At 41.6% G+C, this 26,272-nt stretch overlaps 2 protein-coding genes, 1 long non-coding RNA gene and 1 pseudogene across 5 annotated transcripts in view; 2 read left to right on the top strand and 2 right to left on the bottom strand.

Annotated features, from left to right (window-relative positions):
* Positions 1 to 228: 228 nt before the first annotated feature.
* On the bottom strand, positions 229 to 7,255 carry LOC138924057 (uncharacterized). The gene is made up of 2 exons (XR_011438620.1): positions 7,044 to 7,255; positions 229 to 942 (listed from the first exon to the last, which is right to left on the bottom strand). It is a non-coding gene; the product is annotated as an uncharacterized lncRNA (long non-coding RNA).
* A 4,675-nt stretch (positions 7,256 to 11,930) lies between these two features.
* Positions 11,931 to 25,421, top strand: CFAP126 (cilia and flagella associated protein 126). 2 transcript variants are annotated; one of them, XM_001496716.5, is made up of 5 exons: positions 11,931 to 13,098; positions 14,117 to 14,179; positions 14,363 to 14,443; positions 14,942 to 15,118; positions 15,718 to 16,122. In XM_001496716.5, the coding sequence occupies exons 1-5, from the start codon at positions 13,072 to 13,074 to the stop codon at positions 16,009 to 16,011; spliced, it is 642 nt and encodes a 213-aa protein (XP_001496766.1). In that variant the 5' UTR covers positions 11,931 to 13,071; the 3' UTR covers positions 16,012 to 16,122. The 2 variants fall into 2 exon arrangements, with proteins under 2 accessions (XP_001496766.1, XP_023496611.1); XM_023640843.2 differs by lacking the exon at positions 15,718 to 16,122 and adding an exon at positions 23,866 to 25,421 and having other exon boundaries at positions 12,811 to 13,098.
* SDHC (succinate dehydrogenase complex subunit C) overlaps positions 17,942 to 26,272 on the bottom strand; it is a 30,234-nt gene continuing 21,903 nt past the window's right edge. For both annotated transcript variants that reach the window (XM_001503765.7, XM_005609887.3), the window contains 2 exons: positions 21,361 to 21,524; positions 17,942 to 18,804 (listed from right to left, as the gene is read on the bottom strand). In XM_001503765.7, the coding sequence (XP_001503815.1) occupies positions 18,700 to 18,804; positions 21,361 to 21,524 (269 nt within the window). In that variant the 3' untranslated portion in view covers positions 17,942 to 18,699. The remainder of the gene's footprint in view (positions 18,805 to 21,360; positions 21,525 to 26,272) is intronic.
* On the top strand, positions 24,275 to 24,664 carry LOC102149541 (large ribosomal subunit protein P1 pseudogene; annotated as a pseudogene).

Below are 26,272 nucleotides of genomic sequence, written 5' to 3'. Positions count from 1 at the left end.
GTGCTTCCTGGAAGGTGATACAGATCAGTATGTACGGCAGGACGCCTTGGACTTCTCTCCCTGGGGCAGGGGCAGCCTTGATCTTCATCAGCAGCACTCAAACGTTCTCTACAGAGCATAAGACCATAGTGTGATAGATGGGGAAGAATGGCATATCATTGTTACCACACAAAATGGGGGTTCACTTGCCTGATGACCATAAAGAGCTGATTAATTATGGCATCAATCTTTGAGAAAAGAGATCAGCTTTATTCTGCAGGATGGATCTGCAGGGAGAACAGGGCGGGTGTGCCCTCAGATCTGTCTCCCCAGTTCAGGATTTGGGGCAAGGCTTAAGAGGTTAGGGAGAACAGGCTGGCATGCAGAAATGCTAGTGGGGGGCTGGCCCCGTGGCCGAGTGGTTAAGTTCGTGCGCTCCGCTGCAGGCGGCCCAGTGTTTCGTCAGTTCGAATCCTGGGCGCGGACATGGCACTGCTCATCAGACCACGCTGAGGCAGCGTCCCACATGCCACAACTAGAAGGACCCACAACGAAGAATACACAACTATGTACTGGGGGGCTTTGGGGAGAAAAAGGAAAAAATAAAATCTTTAAAAAAAAAAGAAAGAAAGAAATGCTAGTGGGACAGGTTCTGACTGGAGGGCTTCAAACGTTTGTGGTAAGGTTTCAAACATTTAAGACAGGGTTCTAAACATTTAGGATGGAGTTCTAAACATTTTTGATGAGGTGGGGAAGGAATTGTAACACCAGATCTTCCTGACTGAGGGACCCCTCACTTCTGGTAAGAGTCCAACTTTCAAGTTCCAGTCACGTCCCAGTCCTTGGGTTCCGTGCGGAGGAGGATCTTTGGTTCCCCGGTCATTTCAGGTCAAGATTTCTTCTTTTGCGCATGCTCTGGCTACGTGACTTTGCAGATTTTCTGAAAGACAATTCTTCATCACTCTGTTGATAAGAGATGGGGTTAGTTGAACTGGTCCTGGACAGCCGGAAGTTGCATACTTTTAGAAACAGACGCACAGGGGCTGGCCCGTGGCCGAGTGGTTAAATTCGTGTGCTCTGCTTTGGCGCCCAGGGGTTTCACTGGTTCAGATCCTGGGCGCGGACATGGCACCGCACGTCATGCCGTGTTGAAGCGGCATCCCACATGCCACAACTAGAAGGATCCACAACTAAAAAACATACAACTATACACGGGGGGGGGGGGGATTTGGGGAGAAAAAGCAGAAAAATAAAAAGAAGATTGGCAATAGTTGTTAGCTCAGGTGCCAAAAGCTTCCGCTCTTAAAGGTTTCCCTGCTAAGGGAGTTCTCCACTGAGTAGTTTCCACTATGTGAGGTCAGATGAGACCTAGGGTAGCTCAGCCCAGGACAAAAGGACCCTCCCATCATTCCCTACAGAGGGCACTTCCCATGTGGGCCAGTCTCCGGTCCACCCTACCAGGAACTGAAGAGGCTGTGCCAGTACCTTTCCCCTCATCAGTCTCTGAGAAGCCAAGCTTTCATGAAAGCATCTGAGCTCAATGGTCAGTGAAACTCTGGCATGGGAGGGATGCCTGGAGTCCAGCCCCATCACACCTTCTGCGGCTCAGGAGAATCACTCTTCCTTCCCTACTCATGGCTATTTCTGACCAGGGTTTCTCCCTTTGGCAATGCCTGATGGGGAGCTATTCCCCTGAGTACACAGTGACATCAGCATGTTAATCACCTCTTTCTGGCCAGAGGTGGTGGGAATCCTCCAACAACAGGAAGCTGCAGATCCTTCCCCATTTTGAGTTGAATAGCCTTAATCTTCTTGGCTCTTAGAGCCTCTCATGTCTCTCATCCCCCCACTTCCTTCCACAATTTGACTCTGTCCCTGATCGTTTGCTATCCATGCTCAGTATCTTCCACCACATCCTCTTACTCGTGACTCAAATACCTATGTAATTTAAGGACATGGGGCAGGAGACAGCGGGTAAAGGATTTCTTCGTTTTGGGGGACTAGTTGTAAAAGTAGTCTCCGCTAGAGGGAGACTTAGTCTCAAGAAAGAAAACTGGATATGAAATTTGTGATAAGAGGAAGTAGAGGTGTTAACTCGTTTATGTAGCTTTTGTATTGTAGCCAAATCTCTCTTCTTTTTTAAAAAAACTTTTTGTTGTGAAAATAATGAAAATTCACTTGTTTTGTATTTGGGAATTGCTTTTGCTTTTAATTTAATGCTAATTTATAATTTATAGAAAATATTTACATGGTTCCAAAATCAACTCTGCAAAGCAAGGTGTATTCAGACAAGGTTGTCTTCTACCCTTGTCCTTTCCACCTTATTTCTTCTCTCTCTCTCTAATTATACCATTTATTTTTCCAGCATTTTTATATTAGAAATATATATATTTATATCTCCTTTTTAAGATAAACAATAGCATGCTATTCACATGTCCTACACCTTGCTGTATTCATTTAGAAGTATTTCTTGATGATCACTCCATAATAGCGTATTCCTCGTTGCTTTTTACTGTTCCATAATACTCATTGTGCACGAGACTCATTTTATAGTTGCGTGATACCCTTTATTGATGGCCATCTAGGTTGTTCCCAAGCTGTAGCTGTTACAAATAATGCCGCATTTAATAGTGCACACTTCTTTTCATATTTTTGCCAGAGTATCTTTGGGATAGATTTCTAGAAGTGGGACCGCTTAATCAAGAGGCATCACGAATTGTGCTAGCTGGATTTTGCAAATTCCCCATCGTAGAGGTCATACCATTTTGCATTTCCACGCTCAACATATTAGAGTGCCTGTTTGCTCACAGCCCAGCCAACAGAGCATGTCATCAAAGTTTTGGATGTATGCCACTCTCATGGGTGAGATATGGTATCTCTACGTAGTTTTAATTTGCATTTTTTAAAAATTATGAGCAATGTTGAGCATCTTTTCATATGATTAACAGCAATTCGTATTTCTTTCTCTGTGATATGTTTGTGTCTCTAGCCAAGTTTCCTATAGGGTTGTTAGTCTTTTTCTTTGGTATTTTTAGAAGTTTGTTTCTTATCAGAGATATTAACCCTTTGTCTGTAATATAATTTATAACTTGTTTTTTCCAGTTGTCTTTTTACTTTGCTTTTCATTTTGTTATGTATTAAAACTTGTCAATCTGCATCTATGGAGATAATCATACATTTTTTCCACCCTGGATCAATTAATATAATAGATTATATTAATGGATTTCCTAATTTGAGTTTCCATCTTTGCAGTCATGGAGTATCATCCACTTGGTTATGATAAATATTTTCTTAACCTGCTGTTGGGTCAATATTAATAAGTGAAATTGATCTATAGTGGGTTTTTTTGTTATGGTCTTTGTCATGGTTATAAAATTCAGGTTTAAGAATCAATCTTACACTCACTTCCTAATGTGAGTTTGGGAGTTTTCTTTCTTTTGCTGTACTCTAGAATAGTTTAAGAAGTTAAGGATTTATTTATCTCTTGGTGAGGAAGACTGGCTCTGAGCTAACCTCTGTTGCCAATCTTCCTCTTTTTTTGTTTGAGGAAGATTGTCGCTGAGCTAACATCTGTAGCAATCTTCCTCTATTTTTTCTATGTGGGACGACACTACAGCATTGCTTGATGAGTGGTGCGTAGGTCTGTGCCCAGGATGCAAACCCGCGAACCCCAGGGTGCTGAAGTGGAGCTCTGAACCTGACCACTACACCACCAGGCCAGCCCTGGATTTACTTTTTTAAAGTTTGATAGACTCATCTAGTGAAACTATTTGGGCTGTTTTGTTCTGTAGGGGAACTCTAGTTTCTCTAATTCTTTTGTGTGAAATGATCTGTTTAGACCTTCTGTCTCTACAGGGGTCAATTTTGTTAAATTGTGTTTTTCTACAAAATTATCCATTTAATGTAACTTTTCAAATATATAGAATATTTTTTAAATTTTCTCTTCTGTGTCTCTTCATTTCTAATTTCACGTATTGTGCTGTCTCCCCTTCTCTGGAGTAGTTTAGTTAATAAGTTACCACTTTTATTTTTTCAAAAAGAATAGTTTTGGATTTAATAGTGCTATTTTTGTTGTGGTGGTTTTCAAACCCAGTAATCTCTGCCTTTCTTTTTACTAATTTCTTCCTTCTCCTAACATTTGTTTACCTTGGGCTTTTTTCTAGTTTTTTGAGTTGTAATGTTTATTCATATATTTTTACTTTTTTTCATATGGGTATTTAATATTATAAATCTTTCTCTGATAGCTATTTTAACTATTTCCCATAGATTCTGATTTTCATTATTACTATTTTCAAAAAAATTCTACTTTGCATTTCCTCTTTGACCCAGGAGCAGTTTAACAGTATGTTTTAAAATTTCCTGTTGGAAGAAATTTTGGGTTTTAGTTATATTACGTTGTGGGCCAGAGAATACTATTTGTATCATTATTTCTTCCCTTTGGAATTTACTGAGATTTTCTTTGTGGCCTAAGATGTGAACATGCCACATTTTTGTGATTTTTGTGAATGCTTTATATGCATTTGAAAAAAAAGTGTATCGTCTATTATCAAGGTTCAGTGTTTAATATATATTAAACTTATCTCATTTATTATGTTGTTTAGGTCTCCTATATCCTTACTTATTTCTTGTTCACTCCCTCTTTCTAGAGTTGAGAGATTTGTTAAAGTCTCCTATTATTGGTGTGCTTCTATTTCTCCCCATGTTAAATGTAGTTCTTTATCTCTTTTTTTAATTGTGGTAAAAATTTCTTTATCTCTTTTAAAACTTTTTTGTCAGAATTCTGCTTTCTTGGATAATTACAATTGCAACCCCTGCTTAAATTTTTAAAAATTCTGGTACATTTTTGTTTTCGCATCTACTTTTAGTCTTCTTGAATCTCTTCATTTTAGATGTTTCTTTTATACAGCATAGTGTTGGGTTTTGCTTTGTTAATCAATGTGAAAATCATTTTCTTTTAACAGGTGTGGTAAGCCCATTTACAGTCATGCATCTCTTAATGACAGCTATAAGTTCTGAGAAATACATGGTTAGGCGATTTCACTGTTGTGAGAACACCAAAGAGTGTACTTACAAAAACCTGGATGGTACAGCCTATTACACACCTAGGCTATATGGTACTAATCTTATGGGACACCATGGTATATGCGGTTTGTTGTTGACTGAAACATCATTATGTGATGCATGACTGTATACATATATTTATTGATGTAATCAATATATTTGGCCTCAGATCTGCCTTACTAGTTTATAGTTTTATATATTTAGGTCTTTCACCATGTGACGTATTTCATTTGCTTCCTCCCCCTCCTCTTTTTTTTAACATACCTTCTGGTTAGGAAGAGTTTGTATTTTTGTTCTAATGGTTGTCTTTATCCTAATACTTTCATACAATACCTAAGTTCACTCTCTTTTTGGCTATTGTCTATGTGAGCATGTGAGATAATAGAAAGTATATATATTGGTCTCTGCCCCCGGTTCCCAGCACAGAGCTCCTAAAACTCTGTGATTTCCTAAGTGGTAGGAGCACTAGCAGCATCTTTTGCTCTAATATTTGGTCTTTGACCCCAGTTCCTGACACAGTTTCTGCTCTTAAATCCCTTGCAATTTTCTTGGTGATAGCAGTGTCTTTTGTTCTAATGAGGTGACTCTTGGTGGGCTCCTGAATGGGAGCTCGTCACCAGAAAAACCAAGCCATGATTAGCAGCTTTGGAATTTTTGGCCCCGCCCCCATTCTCCAGAGGGGAGAGGAGCTGGAAATGGATAATGATCGATCAGGCTTAAGTGATGAAGCCTCCATAAAAATCCCACAAGTATGAGGTTTGGAGAGCTTCTGGGTTGGTGAACATATGGAAGAGCTGGGAGAGTGGGCGCCTGGAGAGGACAGGGAAGCTCCGTGCTCCTTCCCACGTACCTTGCCCCAGGCATCTCTTTCATCTGGATGTCAATCTGTAGCCTTTATCTCTTCTTTTAGTATAAATTGATAGGAGTTCCAGTGGTGCAATCGGGTAGCATGAGGTACTTATAATAAACTGGTAAACAGTAAGTAAACTGTTTTTCTGAGTTTTGTGAGCCGCTCTAGCACATTCATTGAACCTGAGGAAAGGGTCATGGAAACCTCTGATTTATAGCTGATTGGTCAGAAGTATAGGTAACAACCTAAACTTTCAATTGGCACCTGAAATAGATGGGGGCGGGGGGGCAGTCTTGTAGGACTGAACCCTTATCCGGTGAGGTGAGACCTGATGCTATCTCAAGGTAGATAGTGTCAGAATTGAGCTGAAGTGGGATACCCAGCTAGTATCACGGAATTGCTTGGTGTGGGGAAAACCCCCATACATCTGGTGTCAGAAGTGTTGGGAATGAGATAGTAGTATGAGAGGAAAGGAGAAACAGGGGGAGGACTGGAGTTTTTCCTAATATAGAGTAATACTGAAATTATCTAGTAATCTGTTAATCCCCCTCCCGTTGCTCTCCCCTAGCACCTAACGAGGCAAAATGCATTTACTCGCAGTTGCTGTCTGCGTATGACGATCAGAGCTCATCCCACTTCTCACACTCTCCCTAAACTCACCTCAGTGATAGTTGTACTATATTTACAGGGTTGCAAAAGATCTGGAAACATAAATGAATACATATTAAGGGTCTATTGATATTATATTTCAACACATGATAAAATAATGTCTATTTCCAGACTTTATGGCCACCCCGTATATTGTCAAAGCACATAGCCATCACATACTGCCCCGTTTCCATTGTTTTATTATTATTACTATTATTAGTAGTAGTATTTTGAGGAACATTAGCCCTGAGCTAACATCTGTGCCCATCTTCCTCTACTTTATAAGTGGAACACCTGCCACAGCATGGCTTGACGGGCCGCTAGGGCAGCGCCGGAGATCCCAACTGGTGAACCCCGGGCCGCCGCCAAAGTGGAGCCGGCGAACTTAAGCGCTTAGTGGGGCGCACGAACTTAATGCTACGCCACCGGCTGCCCCCCCCCCCCGTTTCCATTATAACCATCGATTATTCTTAGTTATGCAAGTAAACATAAATTGAATTCTCACCACTAGTGAGAGATATTGATGTCTCTACAGCTGGTTCTCAGGAAGGGTTCTTATCAAGAACATTCTTCTTTTGTGGTGTACGGGAGGAGATGTAATACAGTCTCCAATACAGGGAGCCTTAGATGCTTCCTAAGAAAGAAAATCGGATCCGAAATGTATAATCTATAGAGAAGTTTTGAAACAGCTTTTATATTCTCAGCTATCCATCCTTCAGTGCTTACTGTGCACAGAACGGTGTATTCAGTTCCTATTAGGGAATATACAGAAGCTAGGGGGTATGAATAGTTCAAAGTTGGGCCAGTAGCTTGGTTAGATAAGATGCAGGAAAACAGGCAAAGGCCAGGTCTCCAATCCAAGACCCACCTCCACCTGACCCAGCGAAGCAGCAAACAGGGCAGCTTGGAGCTATCTGGAAGAAACCTTGGATTGCTGATGGTAGGACTGGAGACAGTGATTCAGGAGGTCAAACTGTGTAATAGATGAGATGCCCACGTTTTTACTAGTAAGGAGTTACTAATGATTTTTTCTGGCTTTAAAAATGCCATGGGAAGAAAAGTACATTGAAAGTCCAAGTTGCTCATTTTTGGCTATTATAGATTAGAAAGCACTACGGGGACCGCCCCATGGCCCCATGGGTAAGTTCGCGTGCTCCGCCTTGGTGGCCTAGGGTTTTGCTCGTTTGGATCCTGGGCACATGGACCCAGCACCGCTCATCAAGCTATGCTGAGGCAGTGTCCCACATGCCACAACTAGAAGACCCACAACTTAAATATAAAACTATATACTGGGGGCTTTCTGGAGAAGAAGGAAAAATTAAAAAAGAAAATTAAAAAAAAGAAAAAGAAAGAAAGCACTAAATAAGGTAGTTTATCTAACAATGCAAATTTTTGAGAGAGAAGTTACTGTGAATCCCTAATATCTGGGAAGGGGTATGGGATGAAAATAAACAAGTTAGAGATATAATCAATCTAGCAAGTCTTCAAGATCTGCCAGAGAACTCTGATACACAGCTGGAGAGACGTAAACTCTTCGGAAGGCAATTGGCAATATCTGTCAAGATGCACACGCCCTTTGACTTCACTATTTCATTTCTATAAACTTATTTCACAACTACACTCTCACACATGCAAAATAACACAGGTACAAAGTTACTCATTGCTGCGCTGTTGTAATAGTAAAAGTTTGGAAGCAAACTAAATGTTCAACAATAGAAAACTAATTAGATAAATTATAATACATCATCAATGTATTGATTTCTTTTGTGTGTGTGTGTTGATTTCTTAAGGCTATAAAGCTTCAAGAAAAAGTAAGGGAGCTCTTTAGCCCTCATATGTAATGATCTCCAAAAGTACATTTTTTTAATCTTAAAAAAGTAAGTAGTATGTATGTTATAATTTGTGTAAAAGGTAATTGTGATGAATAAAATATATATTTCTATTTCTTGTATATGCACAAAACCTTTGGAAAACTACACAAAAACTGCCAATTGGTTGTGGGAAAATTAATTTCTATTTTTTAAAAAAAAAGATCCACTGGTTCAAAGCAAAAGCAGGAAATCGTTATCCTTTGCGGTCTCTCTCCACTTCAGCTGACCAGCATTCTTTCTGATCTTTCCATTCTCTCCTATTATATTAGTAAGACTCTTACGAGCTTGCAAGAAAGGTACAAGCCCAAGTTGTCTCTGCAGAGTTATTCTCAACTAGGGAGCAAATCGTGTGTGCCGCCTTGCAGAGAAATAAGAATAAAGCACTGCAGTGAGAAACAGAGAGAGAGGGAAAACAATCTCTCTCCCTGATCGCGTTCTACCTTCCAGATTCTCTTATCCTTTGAGCCTCAAACTACACTTTGTAATTTTGAAATCTGCTATAGTTCTCCTGTAACTTTATAATTTACCTTTTCTGTTTAAGGTAAACTGAATTGGTACTTCTTTTTATTTTTATTTTTTATTTTTTAAAGATTGGCACCTGATGGAATTTTGACCTTTTTTCATATTGGCTGGTTAGCTTCAGGCACAGTTAATGGTCTTTCATGGGGCCAGATTTAACTCTTTCAAAGTTGGAAGGGCTCATCGAGGCCCCACTCACAAAATATGCCTCAGGGTATTTTCATCATTTGCTTCAGTTCTCTGATGACTGAAATTAGGAAATCTTTTCTTTGGATTGAGTTATCTGCCATTGAACCACGAGTTTACTTTGTATCAATAGGTAATGTATAAACTGTACCTAATTGAGGGCAACCACCAGCATGAGTGCTGGAGTCAGATTACATGGGTTAAAGTCTAGCTATGCCTAAATGTGTGACCTTGGACAAGTTACTTAGTTTTTCTGGGTCTCAGTGACCTTATAGTGTAAAATGAGGATAATCTTAGTTTTGAGCATTAAACATATGTAAATACCTAGTAGGGTGCCTGATGCATAGTGAGTGCTCAAAAATTTTAGCATTATTATTGGCTCAAGACTACCCAGTAAGAAGTACCAATTTGGGGCTGGCCCGGTGGCCCAGTGGTTGAGTTCTCATGCTCCACTTCAGCGGCCCAGGGTTCGGATCCTGGGGGCGGACATGGCACTGCTCAGTAGGCCACACTGAGGCGATGTCCCATATGCCACAACTAGAAGGACCCACAACGAAGAATATACAACTATGTACCGGGGGGCTTTGGTGAGAAAAAGGAAAAAATAAAATCTTTTAAAAAAAAAAAAGTGTGGCTTGATGAGCAGTGCCATGTCCGCGCCCAGGATTCGAACCAATGAAACACTGGGCCGCCTGCAGTGGAGTGCGCGAACTTAACCACTCAGCCACGGGACCAGCCCCGGAAAAAAATAAAATCTTAAAAAACAAATTGCCTGTTATTACTCGTACAATTTCCTAGTGTCTGTGAACTTCTAACTGGAGAATTCACACAGGACCAAGCCAGGATTGTACTTTAGATTTTAAAGAGAAACAAATAACCTAAAATGGTCACCTCTCCCCTAGAAGGGGTTAGCGGATCCAGAAACAACCCATATACATTAAAGAATACAATAAAAGTGGCATTTCAAGTCACTGGAGAAAAGATGGCTTGTTCAATAAGCGATGCCAAGACAACTAGTTAGGCATCTGGAGCCTGACCTCAGTTTACTCGCCAAATAAATTCCAGCAGGAACAAAAATTTAAATATAAAAGCTGAAACCATGTGAATTATTTTTTAAATATTGGAATTTACAAACAGCCATTCAAAGGATAAGATCCAGAAGCACAGAAGAGTAATAAATTTGACTACATAAACATTAAAAACATGTCCATGGCCAAAAACACCCCCAAAACAAACAAAATTAAATGACAGATAAACGGAGGGGGGATGTTTGCAACATATATGACAGAAGGCTAATTTCCTTAATATATAAAGAGTTCAAAGAGATTAATAAAAATGATGAACAGCCCAAGAGCAAACGGCAAAAGACATTAAAGGCTATTTTCAGGAAAGAAATAAAAGAGGCTTATAAATATATGGGGGAAAAACCCTCATAATTAAAGAAATGAAAATTAAAAACAATGATACACTATATTTCACCCGCTGCTTAAGAGGCAATATAGTGTAATGGTTAAAATTGATGGCTCTAGAGTCAGAATACTTGAGATTAAATCCTGGCTCTACTCCTCACTGTGTATGCTCCAGTTTCCTTTGCTGAGGTTTTTGTGAGAACCAAATGGCAAAATGTAATAAAAAGCAATTAGAACTGTGCCAGACACACAGTAACTACATTAGTTCTTATTATCAGATTGACAAAAACAGGAAAAACATTGTTAATACTGTTGAAAAGAGAGTGGACAACTAGGTACTTTAACACACTGTTGGTGGATGTATAAACTGGTGCAAGGTCTGGCAATTTGACATTATTAACTTTCTAAATGCACAAACCCTTTGATTTGAAATTCACTTTTATAAATTTATCCTACTAATTACATATATCTATAGATATATTCATAAAGATATATATCTTTATTCATATCTTTATGATATGAATTTTTACGAATATATCTATAGATATAGATTTTATTACAGCAATGTCTGTAACCTAAATGGTCATCCAAATGGGACTGAATAAGTATGTGATGGTGCATCCTAAAAGAAGACACTGTCACAAGAAAACAATCCCTAAGATTTTCAAAAAAGGAAATCACAAAACAATGTGGACAGCTTGCTCCCATTATTGTTAGAATGCATAGAATATTTCTGGAAGGAGACACAAGAAAATAGTAACAGTAGTTTCCTCTGAGGAGCAAGACTGGAAGCTGGAGTCAGATGGACATTTACTTTTGATTAAACACCCTTCGGAAAAAATGGAATTTTTTTCCCCTGTACATTACTTTTTCAATTAAACAAAAACTAGTTATTTTTTAAAAATAGGATCTCAGTCATCATAGAACATCACATCTCCATCAGAAAAGCATACCAGCTGAAGACAGAAGGTTCCAAGAGAAATGATGCTTGCTTAACTATCACTGCGGCTTTAAAGACCAAGATGGATATCCCAGAGCAAAGTCCTTGGTCCTTAAAGCCATCACTCTAGAGAGTGATGAAAACCACAGGGACTAAACACAGGAGTCTCCTTTCCAGACCTCATATTATCCAGCTGTTAACTGCCAGAGCCTACAAAACAAGAGTTGTTTGAGCCAGCCCTGATGGCCTAGTGGTTAAAGTTCGGCGGCCCGGGTTCAGTTCCCGGTTGTGGAACCACACCACTGGCCTGTCAGTTGCCATGCTGTGGTGACAGCTCACATAGAACTTGAAGGACCTACAACTAGAATTTAGAACTATGCACTGGGGCTTTGGGGAGGGGAAAAAAAAAACAAAACAAGAGCTGTTTTTGCCTCCAACTCTAGAAGTGTAGGAGTGTTCTTATACTTGGTGTGTTGGTTGGGATGAGGACCGTGAGGGGAAAAGGAAGGGAGAAGGGACTGGCAATTATCCCTTATAATGCTCTCCTGGTTCTCCATGATCTATTTCTTTGGACAACTCGTATCTTACTTTTTCCTTTCATCTTATACATTAATAGACTTTACAATTCATAAAGCAGTTCCACTTTCTCCTTAATTCTAACAGCCCAGTAGATGGGGATGATAATACCATTATAGATGAATCCCAGAGATGTTGTCCAGTCCCACAAATACTAGGTTTGTGTCCTGGCACCTGCCACCGCCACCTAACTCCCCAAACCTGGTGCTTTCCCCACTATGACTTCCTCTCATCACCCTGCTCAATTTCCTGGTACCAGCTCCTGACTCTACCTCATCTCAGTCAACACCAAGCACCTGTGTTCTCAGGCCTTGTGATTCTAGAGAGTAATGGAGGAGACAGGAGTCATTCAAGGACCAAGGACAAGGTACGTTTTTCTTTCTGGGGACAAATTTGAGTCAGTCACTTTTTAAAACATTTATTCCTTTGTTATTCTGCCTGAGAAAATGAAGTAGCGAACCCTATAAACAGGATTCTCAGCAGTACTGAGTACCTGCCATGCTACATTACCTAGACACTTTATTCACTTTATGTTACTTACACTGTAAAGGCAGGCTCTATTATCTCCACAATACAAATGAGTCTACAGAAATATAGCCAAGAGAAGCCAACTACTTAATGTTATACAACTCCTATGTTCCTCTGTTGAGTAAGGACTCAAATCCCAGTGTTTGGCTCTAAAGTCCATGGTACGTTCCACCACACTGCCAAAAGAACACAGCTCATGGGGTGTGTTAAGTGGTTAAAGACCCCAGTCAAAGGCAACTTGGAAGTTCCTAACGAGTAATGGTAGAAAAAAAGACGGGGCTGCTATTCAGCTAATTTTCTTAGGTTTATTTACTCTGTCTCTCACATCTCTAAAATGAAAATGAAACTAAGTTTCAGGGAAAAAGGTTGGGAACAGAGTTAGCCAAGAAACTGAATAACAAGTAGAAGGGAAAGGTAGCCCCTGCTCATTGGGAGGTAGCCGTGGAAGCTCTGCCTTCTGCGGTTGCCAGGCAACAAAGGTAAACAGCAGGAAGTGGCAGCATCATGGCCACTAACTACAGCGCCAACCAGGTAAGTTCTTTTTCCATCTCTTTAACCTTTAACTTTGCCTTCCAGATTCTCCCTTTGGACTGTTCCCTCCCATAGATTCTGACTAGTGAAGAGACAGCTGAGAGCGGGGTGAGACGGTATTATTCCCCTCCTCAGTTCCTCAGGAGGGGGCCCAGGGACAAGCAAAAGGTATCTCTGGGTTAAGTTTGTAGGGTCTAAACCAGAGGTCATCAAGTTTTTTCTGTAAAAGGCCAGAGAGTAAATATTTTAGGCTTTGTGCGCCAAGTGACAAAATCAGAAATATTATATAGGTATTTACATAACGAGAGAAAACATTTTTCCATAAAATTTTTGACAAAACTCAAATATAATAACAGTGCATTTTTTTGTAATACTAATGAAAAGAATAGAATTCTTTTGGGATGAGAAAACATTTCACTTAATTGGGATACAAAGTTAGTGCTCCCTTTTATCAAATCAATTACAAATGTTCACCTATAAAAACCATTCTTAGCTTTCTCAGGCCATCCCAAAACAAGAGGATGAATTTGGCCCATGGGCCATAGTTTGCTGACCCTTGGTCTAGACCAGAGTTGCCCAATAAAAAGACAACACAAGTCACAAATGTAATTTTAAATTTTCTAGTAGTTAAATGAACAAAAATAAATATTTAATTTAGCCAAATACATCCAAAATATTATTTCAACATGTAATCAATATTTTAAAAGTTGGAGTCAGATGTTTTACTTTCTTTTTTTTTACTAAGTCTTCAAAATTTCGTGTATGTTATACTTATAAAGCACCTCAATTTAGACTAGTCACATTTCAAGTGCTCAATAGCCACATATGGCTAGTGGCTCCATGTAGGTAGGACAGCAAACACATAGACTAAACAAACTACATACTCTTTATAGTGAGTTAAAGCCTAGCATGGCTGTTCAGGCCTTTGGTCTTCAAAGCGAAAGAACCGTGCCTAGTTATCATTTCCCGCGCTTGGGGCCTTTAAGCCTCACAGGGGTTCTCATCTTTCTCTCCACAGTATGAAAAAGCGTTCTCACCCAAGTATCTGCAGAACTGGTCTCCCGCCAAGCCAACAAAACAGGTATTCCACGCTCAGGACACCCACAGGGCCAGTCTGTGGTTCTTTACACTGCACCTAACTTCTTTCAGCATTTAAATTCCCATATCCTCCTCTCCCTCAGCCCTTAATTCAAGCTCTTCAGAGACTTTCTCCCTCTTTTCCACCCCATTTTCATAAGTACTTCTCTCTCCATCTCTACCCCAGAGCATTTCTTCTCATGAAGGCTACACTCAGATTATCGCCAATGATCGTGGTCATCTATTGCCTTCAGTGCCCCGTTCCAAGGTGAGAACTCATCTCATTCCTATCAAAACAGGTAGAGAACAGGCATAGAGCTGGAGTAACAGAGGGGACACTTGCAATCTCCTGCAATCACAATCCGGAAAATTAAAGTTCAATCTAGCTCACCTCGTAACACAAGCGCCCCCAAACTTTTAGCCGTTTATCCAACAAGATAGAGTTTAGCACCCAGAATTCCTTAAATTGATGAATGATTTGTATAAAATGAACGCCTTCAGGTGATGATACTTATACAGTGAGTACTCTGCCAAACTTAGCCTAAGGATGCAGAATTTAAGCTGGCAGAGGTAAGGGGATGAAAAAATTAGGGTAACCTACATGAGAGGGGGGAAAAAGAGGAGTGGGGAGATTATGCTGTGTCTTATTTCATTACCTTCATTCCCAAAGGTAAAGGATGGAAATAAGATGAATAGAGGTCCTGCCAACAGGTCAGTTACTGGGAGTGAGAAGCCCTGTTGAGGAACCCTGTCTTTTTCCTTTTAGGCAAATCCTTGGGGTTCCTTCATGGGCACCTGGCAAATGCCTCTGAAGGTACCCCCTGCTCGGGTGACCCTGACCTCCCGTACAGCGGCTGGTGCTGCCTCCCTCACCAAATGGATACAGAAAAATCCTGATTTACTCAAGGCCTCCAATGGGCTGCGTCCTGAAATCTTTGGCAAGGTATCTGTTCCTCCCACCTAACCTCAAATCCTATTGTCTTCATTTCTTTTCAACTTCAAAAAGGTATATTGTTGGGACAGCCCTGGTGGCCTAGTGATTAAGTTCAGCGTGCTCCACTTCAGTGGCCCAGGTTCAGTTCCCAGGCATGGACCTACACCACTTGTCTGTCAGTGACCACGCTGTGGTGGCCGGCTCACATACAAAAAGAGGAAGACTGGCAGCAGATGTTAACTCAGGGTGAATCTTCCTCAGCAAAACAAAAAAACCCCCCCCAAAACACCATACTGTTATACCACAATTATCCCAGCAGGGGGACCCTCTAACCAATTGTGTCTTATCCTATCTAGTCCCTAATCACCTTCTGAGGCCTGAAGGGATGAGCTAAGGAAATCTTACTGTCGCCCCCCCCCCCCCCCCCCAGTACAAAATGATTTGATCTCAAGGAAGAAGTTAGCAGAATCAAATTTAACTCTTCTTACTGGAGACCTGACCTTTTGTCCACGGTATGGGGAGAATGGGACTTAGAATTCTGAGATGGATTGGGAATGATCCACGTCTGACTAGAAACATGATTGTTTCTTCTATTTGCCCCCCGACAGCCCCATGATCCAGTCAGTCAGAAGAAACTCTGGAAGTCTATCACAAAGACTGTACAACAAGCACCAAGTCCAACCATAATTCCAAGCTCCCCAGCCTCAAATCTCAGTTCCCCAGATCAACTCCAAAGCTCACACCCCTCTGCAGGTCACACTCCAGGTCACGCGACCCCAGTCAACTCTTTTAACAGCCCACCTGGAAGCCCACGTGTGCTAGAACACTGGGCAGGTCCTAATCTAGCCGAAGTCCAGAAATGCAAACCTGGAACTCCAGAAAGGACCAAGGGACCACAGTGAGAAAACCTGTCTAGAGATCAAAGGAAATAAGCAACACTCCCCAGTCAGGGAAATTATGGGGTGGGGATAAAGGCGAATTTGGAAAATAAACATCGTTTTTTGAAACTTTCACTGATTTGGATTTTTTCCTCCTGCTATGCTGCTTCTTGTAACCTGTAACCGGGAAAAGGAAGGTTGGGGGGAAATAGAATAGGGAAAAGATGATAGTGGCTTGGAGTGGAAGGCATTTTTACAAGGACTGAGTTAGTTCTACTCCAAAAATGACCAAGAAGTTGGTGTGAATCATAGCAAAAGAAAACTCAAAGAATCAGTCCCTCACGCTCACTCCCTTGTTTTTCATCCTGAGCACGCCCAACTACAACTTTAAAGTCATAAGTACAATTGTTTAGTAGAGTAAGTGTATGTGAGTTTGGAGGAGGTGGGGAAGAAAAGGTATGGGGAGCCAAAGTAGAAGACACTCTCCTTGTCTAAGACTTTGTATCTCATGACAGAACACACAGGGAAAACAAATCAGAAAGTTACAAGAGCAAAACTCAAGCAAAAGTACAAATATAGTTTGAAAACTGAAGATACAGAAGTCATTAGAAGACAGAGAAGAGAGACAAAGAGAGATGGTAAGCAGAAATTCAGGGCAGAATAACAAACACGATGACCACTCTGAAACTCCAACTCCACAAGTCAGGAACTCCCCATCCATTTCACAGCCTTCAACTTCTGCTCATCTCTGTCCCCATTCTGCATCTTCCTGGTACTGGCTGTTATATTTAATGCCCTTGCCAAACCTTTCCCAGTCTCAATGCCAAAGTGTTCCTTCATGAACACACTTGTCCCTCACTCCAAGGACAACGACAGAGGACATATGGGTTAAGCTGGAGGAATGCTACAAAGACTTCCTAGGACCAGTCTAGCAAAAAGGGAGAAGTGAGCATTACTTAAAGCGAAAGACTACTTGGGAGCTGGGATGAACACTACTGAGGCAGCAGGGCTCCACTGTCTTAGCCTAAGTAAGGTCTTCCTCTCTGACACCAATTACAGTCAGTGCAACTTCTCTCCAACCCACAGCTTTAACTGGTTGGCCAACAACTCAGCCACGGACAAGACAGATCTATCACCCCAGACTTTCCAAGAATATCAAAACAGCATTCCTACCAAAGGAGTTAGGGACCCCAAAGTCTGGCTTATATGGATTATAAAAGCAGCAAGTTTTCTCATTAAATTATAATGTTTGCCAGGCTTTCAACAATCTTTTTTTTTAAGATCGGCTCTGAGCTAACATCTGTTGACAATCTTCCTCTTTTCCTTTTCTTTCTTTTTCCTCCCCAAAGCCCCAGTACATAGTTTTATATCCTACTTGTGGGTCCTTCTAGTTATTCTATGTGGGATGCCACCTCAGCATGGCTTCACGAGCAGTGCTAGGTCCGCACCCAGGATCTGAATCGCCGAACCCCAGGCTGCCACAGGGGAGTGCGTGAACTTAACCACTACACTACCAGGCCAGCCCCATCCCTCCTTTCTTATCTCTACTCTCTTCTCTCTCCAAATCTACATGCTTAGTGCATCATCCCTTAGCTGTCACCTTCACTGGTTCCTAGCTCCCTTGACTAGATAATAATTTGCTGAACTGTACCATGAGGCTTATAATTAGTTCTCAGTGAGATTTTGGAGACGGTAATAACTCAAACTCTCTCCACATGCTTAACTTCCTTTCTCTTACTCCTTCCTTCTCTGAGGCTTCTGCATGCTGTTAAATCTTTGGCTACTTGTATTTGATTCTCTGAAAATTTTTTCAGTGGTCAGTTGTCAGAAAAACTGTTTCCCTCCTAAGAAAGGTCAGACTGGGGGACGTAAATGCCTGAGACCAGAGGGAGGAGGAGGAAATTGGCTCCTCCCCAACCGCCATTCTCTTGGTTTCTCTAGATTTCAAGGAGAGTCAAAGACAAAATGAGTATTTTAATTCAGTTTCAGAAAAAGACGTCACATGAATTTGGATTAGAGAACATGACAATAAGAGGCTTGTTTTTCCAGAAAGGCAAGGAAAAGAAATAACCCTTAATAGGTTCAATGATAATTTTCTGGATCTTCCTCTTGCATCGTAAGCTATGTATCTTCTCCCCAAAGCACCTGCTCCAAGAGCCAACTCACTCTCTTTATCTCCCTCTAGCTGGGACAGGGTAATTCCCCTCCACCCCCACCCCTCTTCTTTCAGTCATACTGCGTGGGTGCTAAAGACCCTGGGCTCTGACCAATGAACAGAACTGTCCTTTAAACCGGCAACCCACAGGCAGTGGCACCCGAAGCCCCACTCCCAGTCCCCATGGCAGAGGCCACAGAGCTGGCATTGTTTCCACTGTCTCAGGAAGAAGGAGCCAAAAGCTGACCCTCAGCACAAATCAAGGCCCAATATGGAGACAGAATAAGGGTCCTAGGCCCAGAGTAGGCTGCCAGCTGGGGACAGGAAAAGGGAGTTTTGCAGTCATTCCATCTTTAGAAACAAGGGGAAAAGTGGACCCTTTTCCACTACTATGTTTCTATATGGTACACTATTGCTGAGCTCCAAGGGGATGTGCAAGCACAAAAGGGACTAAACAAATCAGGAGAACTTTGTCCTGGCTGGAGATAAGAGTGACAAACAGGAAGACAGGTCAATATAATCATTTGTAGGAAGATGATGTTGGAAACTTTAGCTCTTCACATGGCTGCCAGCCCTACAGAGGACAACACAGTAAGAACCAAGACAACCACTCCAGACTGGTATAGCTGGGGAATCTTCAGACCTTTTCCTAGGTCCCATATCTGTAGGGGAAAAAAGAAGAATTTCAGCAATCAGGTCCTTGGTCACTCTCATAGGTCTTTTCTCAGAAAGGAACTCCATCTAACGGAACAGACAATTCATCGCAGCATAATTCTAGAGAAAAGCACTTCTTTCCTCATGCCCCGTCACCTTTCTCAAAATCCACAATATAATATCTACCACCCACTTTTTCAATGACAGGAGAGGCATTCTCAGCCCCTATATGCTAAAGCTTCCAGACTAAATAGATTAAACTTTCTCTCATGACAACAAAGCCGCATCAATGTTTCCTGAAGTATGTTCCTCCAAAAACTAGTTCCTCAGAATGTTGAGGGAAAAAAGTTCTGTGGTCAAATGAATTTGGTAAACATTTAACTGCAAGACTTCTCAAACAATTTATTAATACACATTGTGAATCTCCAAAATGAGGATAGAATATACATGATTTCCTACAGATAGTCAATCACAGAATCCCTTTTGAGAAGGAACATCCGTCCATCAGGGGACTAATGCTCCAAAAAAACCCTCTTTGGGATTTAGAACATTATTTCTCAAGTCTGTTTTGACTGTGACCCCCACTAAGAAATAGCTTCTCAAGATAGTTATTACTTCCTACTCTCTTAGATCAACCCCACTCTCCACCCCGCCATTAGATCTTCTGGCAAGGCAGCTCTGAAGCTTAGAGGGCAAGAACTACGGACTGTCACAGAGAACAGATAAAATCCTGTCCCACACTCAGAGCCAATACTTGCTAGGAGGAAAAATAAAAGCACATTTAAGGGCTTAAGAAAAGCCTTGACTGAGTCCTGAGATTTTGTAAACTGCTTCCCCAGCCTTCTCCCCATATTGAGACAAAAGCAAATATACTGCAAGTCCCACTTGAGCCAAGATGCGAACAGAAACGCTGATCAGCTGATTCTCATTAGAGCTTTGTTCTGTAGAAGAAGTCGTCATTAACAGAAACGCCCTCCCTCTCCATCCCTTCCCCCTGAGAGAAGTGAGGTTACTTTGAATCAAACTGAACACTACCACAGGGAATAGGTGACAGATGCACTTAGTTTCTCACCTTTTCTGATTCCATTAAACTCTCTGTTGGACCAGATTGAAATTCAGAAAGTACTTGTCTCTAGGCTCTCATGTGGAAGTTATAAAGGTCAAATTAAGGCAAAAGCCTCCATCTGACAGATGGCTCAGGAGAGAAGTAAGAATGGAAACAAGAAGAATGGAATTGTAATTGTTTTCCTGGGAAAGGAAGCAAGACTAGGGGTAGGCAGACCACAGAATGTGAAATCTCAAATACTGGAGGAGGGACTGATCTCTGACCAGGGGCAGGTTTGATTAAACTTTAATTCCTTTATAAAGAGAAAGAGACACCAGTTTGAACTGACCCCAAGGTCATATAGGAGGCAACATGGACAGTTTTCAGACCATCAAAAGATTCCTAAACCCAATTAAAATCTGGGATCCTAGGCACCCAGTTTCTGTTAAAGTTGGCCCTATTCTCTCCAATAACTCAAAATAAATAAAAAACCAAAACAGTTAATGCAATCCAATGTCAAGATAACAAAAGTTAGTATATTTGACTCCAGCCAGACTTATTCTGAGTTGACAGGAATGTTAGACTGAAAGCAGCAACCATGTTTATCTAGCCCCTGACTGAATCCCCAGTGTCTAGAATAGTGCCTGACACAACAGGTACCAATTAATTATTTGTCTAATAAATACGTCTTCTATGCCAGAAGTATGACCTGGCTTCAGGGGTTTCTTTTACTAACATCCCTCTTTTTTTTTTAAACTTGGCACCTGAGCTAACATCTGTTGCCAATCTTTTTTTTTTTTTCCTTCTTCTCCCCAAAGTCCCCCAGTACTTAGTTGTAGGTCCTTCTGGTTGTGCTATGTGGAACACTGCCTCAGCCTGGCTTGATAAGTGGTGCCACATCGGTGCCCAGGATCCCAACCGGTGAGACCCTGGGTCACAAGTGGAGTGTGTAAACTTAACCACTCAGCCACAGGGCCGGCCCCAGTAACATCTCTAAAACTGGAAGAGTTCGCTCTGAGACCTTGCAAGTATCTGCCAGGCCTACATCCAGTGCTCAGCTACATCACTAGCAGGGCTGCCAAGAATTGCACTGGGGGTCTAGTTTAGCTTCCCCTGAGAGGTCCCTGAGCAAAGGTCCAGTACAATTAACTTTAAGAACAGCACTAGGGGCTGGCCCTAGGGGCTGCAGTGGCACAGCGCGTAAGTTCGCACATTTTGCTTCAGCGGCCAGGGTTCGCCAGTTCAGATCCCAGGTGCGGACCTACGCACTGCTCATCAAGCCATGCTGTGGCAGGCGTCCCACATATAAAGTAGAGGAAGAAGGGCACAGATGTTAGCTCAGGGCCAGCCTTCCTCAGCAAAAAGAGGAGGATTGGCAGTAGACGTTAGCTCAGGGCTAATCTTCCTCAAAGAAAAAAAAAAAGAAGAACAGCATTAAACCCAGACAATGAAGGAGAAAATCCTCCCAGCCTCTCCATTCCCTTCACCCAGAAAATGTACAAATCTACAATTAACTTACCAAGTGTCGGATCCCATTCCAGGTGTGATACATGAGAGGGAAGACAAGTGCAAACTTGGCTGTGTGGATCAGTGCTGGCCCCAGACACAGGGACTTTACAAGTTCCAAATGAGACTCAAAGTTCCCAGGGACCAGTAGGGCGGACAAGCCAAAAAGAGAGACCCCTGAGGAGAAAAGCAAGTAAGCCATCACAGCTGCCCACCAGCTACAAGCAACGTAACACATAAAACTGAGTTCTATGACAGCCCCTGGCAACTCTTACAATTCTAAACCATTTCAAAATGGGGAAGATTTAAACTAATGTTCATGTTTGTAGTGGGAGATAGGCTACTTACGATCTGACCCTAATCTCTTAAAATTAGCCATACATTTTAGAATATTATTCCTTGGGGCGGGCCTGGTGGTGCAGCGGTTAAGTGCGCACGTTCCACTTCTCGGCCGCCCAGGGCTTGCCAGTTCTGATCCCCGGTGCAGACATGGCACCGCTTGGCAAGCCATGCTGTGGTAGGCATCCCACATATAAAGTAGAGGAAGATGGGCACAGATGTTAGCTCAGGGCCAGTCTTCCTCAGCAAAAAGAGGAGGACTGGCAGTAGTTAGCTCAGGGCTAATCTTCCTCAAAACAAACAAACAAACAAAAAAATAGAATATTATTCCTCCTTTCAACATCCCTCTTGATAAAAATTTCACCTCTCACTTAAGAAGTCACCTCTGGCTGCAGCTGTATCATCATCTCAGTAAGAAAAAGTAAAAGCAGTATATGCAGACAAAGGGAAAGACTGAGAAAAAAATTTAAAACATTCAAATCTCTACCACACAAAAATTTAACTCAAAATGGGTCAGAGACCTAAATGTAAGGGCTAAAACTATAAAACTCTGAGAAAAAAACAGGAACAAATCTTTATGACCTTGGATTAGGCAGTAGTTTCTTAGATATGACAGCAAAATCATAATCAACAAAAGAACAGATAAAATGAACTTCATCAAAATTAAAGTTTTGTGCTGCAAACAATGCCATCAAGAAAGTCAAAAGACAACACACACAATGAGAGAAAATATTTGTAAATCATACGTGTGATAAGGGACTTGTATCCAGAATATATTAAAGACTCTTACAACTCAATAATAAAAAGATAACCCAATTTAAAAATGGGCAAAGGATCTGAATAGCTCTCTCTCCAAAGAAGGTAAACGAATGTCCAGTAAGTATATGAAAAGATGCTCAAAACCATTACCCATTAGGGAAATGCAAATCAAAACCATAATGAGAAGCCACTTCACACCCACTAGGATGCTATATCTAAACATAAAATTATATGTACATTTATATAAAATATATACAACTTTATAAATGTCTAATGTATTTAATTTATATTTAATAATGAATATAAATAAACTAGGTTACATATATATAAAGATAAAGAGACAAGTAACAGCAAGTATTGGCAAGGATGTAGAAAAACTGGAACCCCCATGCATTGCTGGTGGGCGTGTGAAATGATGTAGCCATTTTGGAAAACAGTCTGGCAGTTCCTCAAAATGTTAACAGATGTTTATTAATAATGTTAATGTTAATGTATGACCCAGCAATTCCACTCCTATGTATATACCCAAAAGAAATGAAACATAAGTCCACACAAAAACTTGTACATAGTAACAGTAGCATTATTCACAACAGTCAAAAAATGGGAACAATCCAAATATCCATCAACTGATGAACGGGTAGATTAAACATGTTGTATCTATAGAATGGAATATTATTCAGCAACAAAAAAATGAAGTACTGATACATGCTACAACATGGATGAACTTTGAAAACATTACGCTAAGCAAAAGATGCCAGTCACAAAGGACCATATATTGTACAATTTTATTTATATGAAATGTTCAATATGGGCAAGTCTATAGAAACAAAGTAGGTAAGTGGTTGCCTTGGGCTGGAGGATTGGGAGGAAACAGGGAGTGACTGCTCATGGATATAGGGTTTTGTTTTGGGGTGATTAAAATGTTCTAAAACTGACTGTGGTGATTGTAGCACAACTCTATGAACACACTAAAACCCACTGAATTATAAACTTTAAATAAGTGAACTGCATGGTATGTGAGTTATATCTCAATAAAGCTGCTATGAAACCATCTCTACCACAACAGTTGCTACCTAGTTTCTACTCCTACACATTTCCATCAGTAACTGTGGCTCGTTATAGTGATTCTCAACAATAGGGTGAAAAGATACATCTGTTGAAAATGCACAGGATTATTTTAACACGCATTTAATTATCCATTTCCACTCAAGACAGAAGAGTGGTTAGAATCATGACAATTCATCACTAGAAGGAATCTTCTAATAGTAAGGTTATTGAGATGAACGTGCAAACTCTTTCCAAGACCTTAAAGAACATGAAACATTTATAGCAGTAGGGGATGGAAAACAGCATGCAGAGAGTGTAAGATTGTGTTCTACTGCCATCAAATGTAGCAAACATGCACTCCTTTCTTTCACAGACATTTACTGAAAGCATCCTATGTACTAAACCTGTGCTAAACTTCTGGCGAGAAAAACTACGACATGGTCTCTGCCCTTAAGAACTAGGGGATCTGGTGTCAAGATGGCCGCACAGGAGGACCCTGAACTCACCTCCTTCCACGGACACAACAAATTTACAACTAGTCCTTGAACAAGTACCCTTGAGAGAGAACTGAAAACTGGATAAAAAGAATCCCCACAACAAGGGACAGTGCTGACTGAGGTGGAAGAGACGGAAATTCCTTTCTTGAGAGGAAAAAGCCATATTTTAGCCACGGCGCTTCACAGCTGAGGGCAATGTTAAGCTGCTGCTAAGGTGCTTGGTCCTTCCGAGGAAGCTAAGGCCGCGTTGGGTTGAGGCCCTCACTTCATCCAGCAACTAGCACCATGCCCGGCAGAGCCTGCCCAGCACTCGCCCGCACCATGGCCTCCGACTTGGAGTTTGCCTGCATCTACCTGGGCCTCATCCTGCATGAAGATGAGGTGACAGTCACTGAGAATAAGATCAATGTTCTCATCAAAGTGGCTCTCATCAAAGCAGCCGGCGTAGATGTTGAAACTCTCTGGCCAGGCTTGTTTGCAAAGGCCCTGGCCAGTGTCAACACTGGGAGCCTCCCGCAGTGTAGGAGCTGGTGGACCTGCCCCAGCAGCTGGCGCTGCACCAGCAGGAGGTCCTGCGCCCTCCACCATTGCTGCCTCAGCTGAGGAGAAGAACATGGAAGCAAAGAAAGAACTGAGGAGTCTGATGATGACATGGGCTTTGGGCTTTTTGACTAAACCTCTTGTAACACATTCAATAAAAAGCTGAACTCTTGGGGCTGGCCCAGTGGCGTAGGGGTTAAGTTCACACACTCCACTTCAGCAGTCTGGGGTTCGCAGGTTTAGATCTGGGAGGTGGAGCTAGCACCGCTCATCAAGCCACACTGTGGTGGCATCCCACACTAAATAAAGGAAGACTGGCACAGATGTTAGCACAGTGACAATCCTCCTCAAGCAAAAAGAGGAAGACTGGCAACAGATGTTAGCTCAGGGCCAATCTTCACACACACACACAAAAAGCTGAACTCTTATCAAAAAACAATAAACACAAAGAAGCTTACAGTCTAGTAGAGACATTTAAGTAAATCAATCTACAGTACAGGGTATGATGCTAGAGTGAACTAGCACCACAACTAAGCACTATAACAAAGGTATATTTGTGCACAGAAGAACTAGCAGAACCAAAATCCACCTGGTAGAAGGGGGAGAGTATCCTGAAAAGCTTTTTGTCAGGGGTGGCCTGGTGGCACAGGGGTTAAGTGTGCTGGTTCCACTTCAGCAGCCTGGCGTTTGCCTGTTTGGATCCCAGGTGCAGACATGGCACCACTGGGCAAGCCATGCTGTGGCAGGCATCCCGCGTATAAAGTAGAGGAAGATGGGCACAGATGTTAGCTCAGGGCCAGTCTTCCTCAGGGGGACAAAAAAAAAAAGGAGGATCAGCAGCAAATGTTAGCTCAGGGCTAATCTTCCTCAAAAACAAAAACAAAAACAAAAAGTTCCCCATAATCCCACCACTCAGAGATAACCACTATTTTCTGTATACCTAAGAGACCATGTTTCATTTCATGTTTTTTTTTGAAGTACCCAACCCATCAGAAAAATAACACCTATTTCAAATACAATTACTGCGACAGCCATCTTTTACTGAAAATTTACATAATTATTTAACCGTCATAACAATCTGAAAAACAGTACTACCCTCATTTAGCAGATGAAGAAACTGAAGCTCAGAAACATTAAGAAGCATATCGGAGTTTACTCAGCATGAAGTGACTGGGCTGAGAATTGAACACTAAATTCAGATTCTCTCCACTAATACCACACTTTTTTCTTAACCATTTATAAACTCCTGATTCTTTTTTTTTTTTAAGATTTTATTTTTTCCTTTTTTTTCCCAAAGCCCCCCGGTACATAGTTGTATATTCTTAGTTATGGCATGTGGGACGCTGCCTCAGCATGGTTTGATGAGCAGTGCCACGTCCGCGCCCAGGAGTTAAACTGACAAAACACTGGGCCGCCTGCAGCAGAGCACGCGAACTTAACCACTCGGCCACGGGGCCGGCCCCTAAACTCCTGATTCTTAACTGGTTTTAGATTTGTTGGTATTTTCATCCTTTAAAAATACTGATCTTGAGGGCCGGCCCCGTGGCTGAGTGGTTAAGTTCGCGCACTCTACTGTGGCAGCCCAGGGTTTCGCTGGTTCGAATCCTGGGCGCAGACATAGCACCGCTCATTGAGCCATGCTGAGGCGGCGTCCCACATGCCACAACTAAAAGGACTCACAACTAAAAGTACACAGTTATGTACCAGGGGGCTTTAGGGAGAGAAAGGAAAAATAAAATAATA

This window comes from Equus caballus, chromosome 5 (genome assembly GCF_041296265.1).
Source record: "Equus caballus isolate H_3958 breed thoroughbred chromosome 5, TB-T2T, whole genome shotgun sequence".
NCBI classification, from domain to species: domain Eukaryota; kingdom Metazoa; phylum Chordata; class Mammalia; order Perissodactyla; family Equidae; genus Equus; species Equus caballus.
Note: the sequence above shows the minus strand (reverse complement) of the source record. Positions and strands in the feature narration are given on the sequence as shown.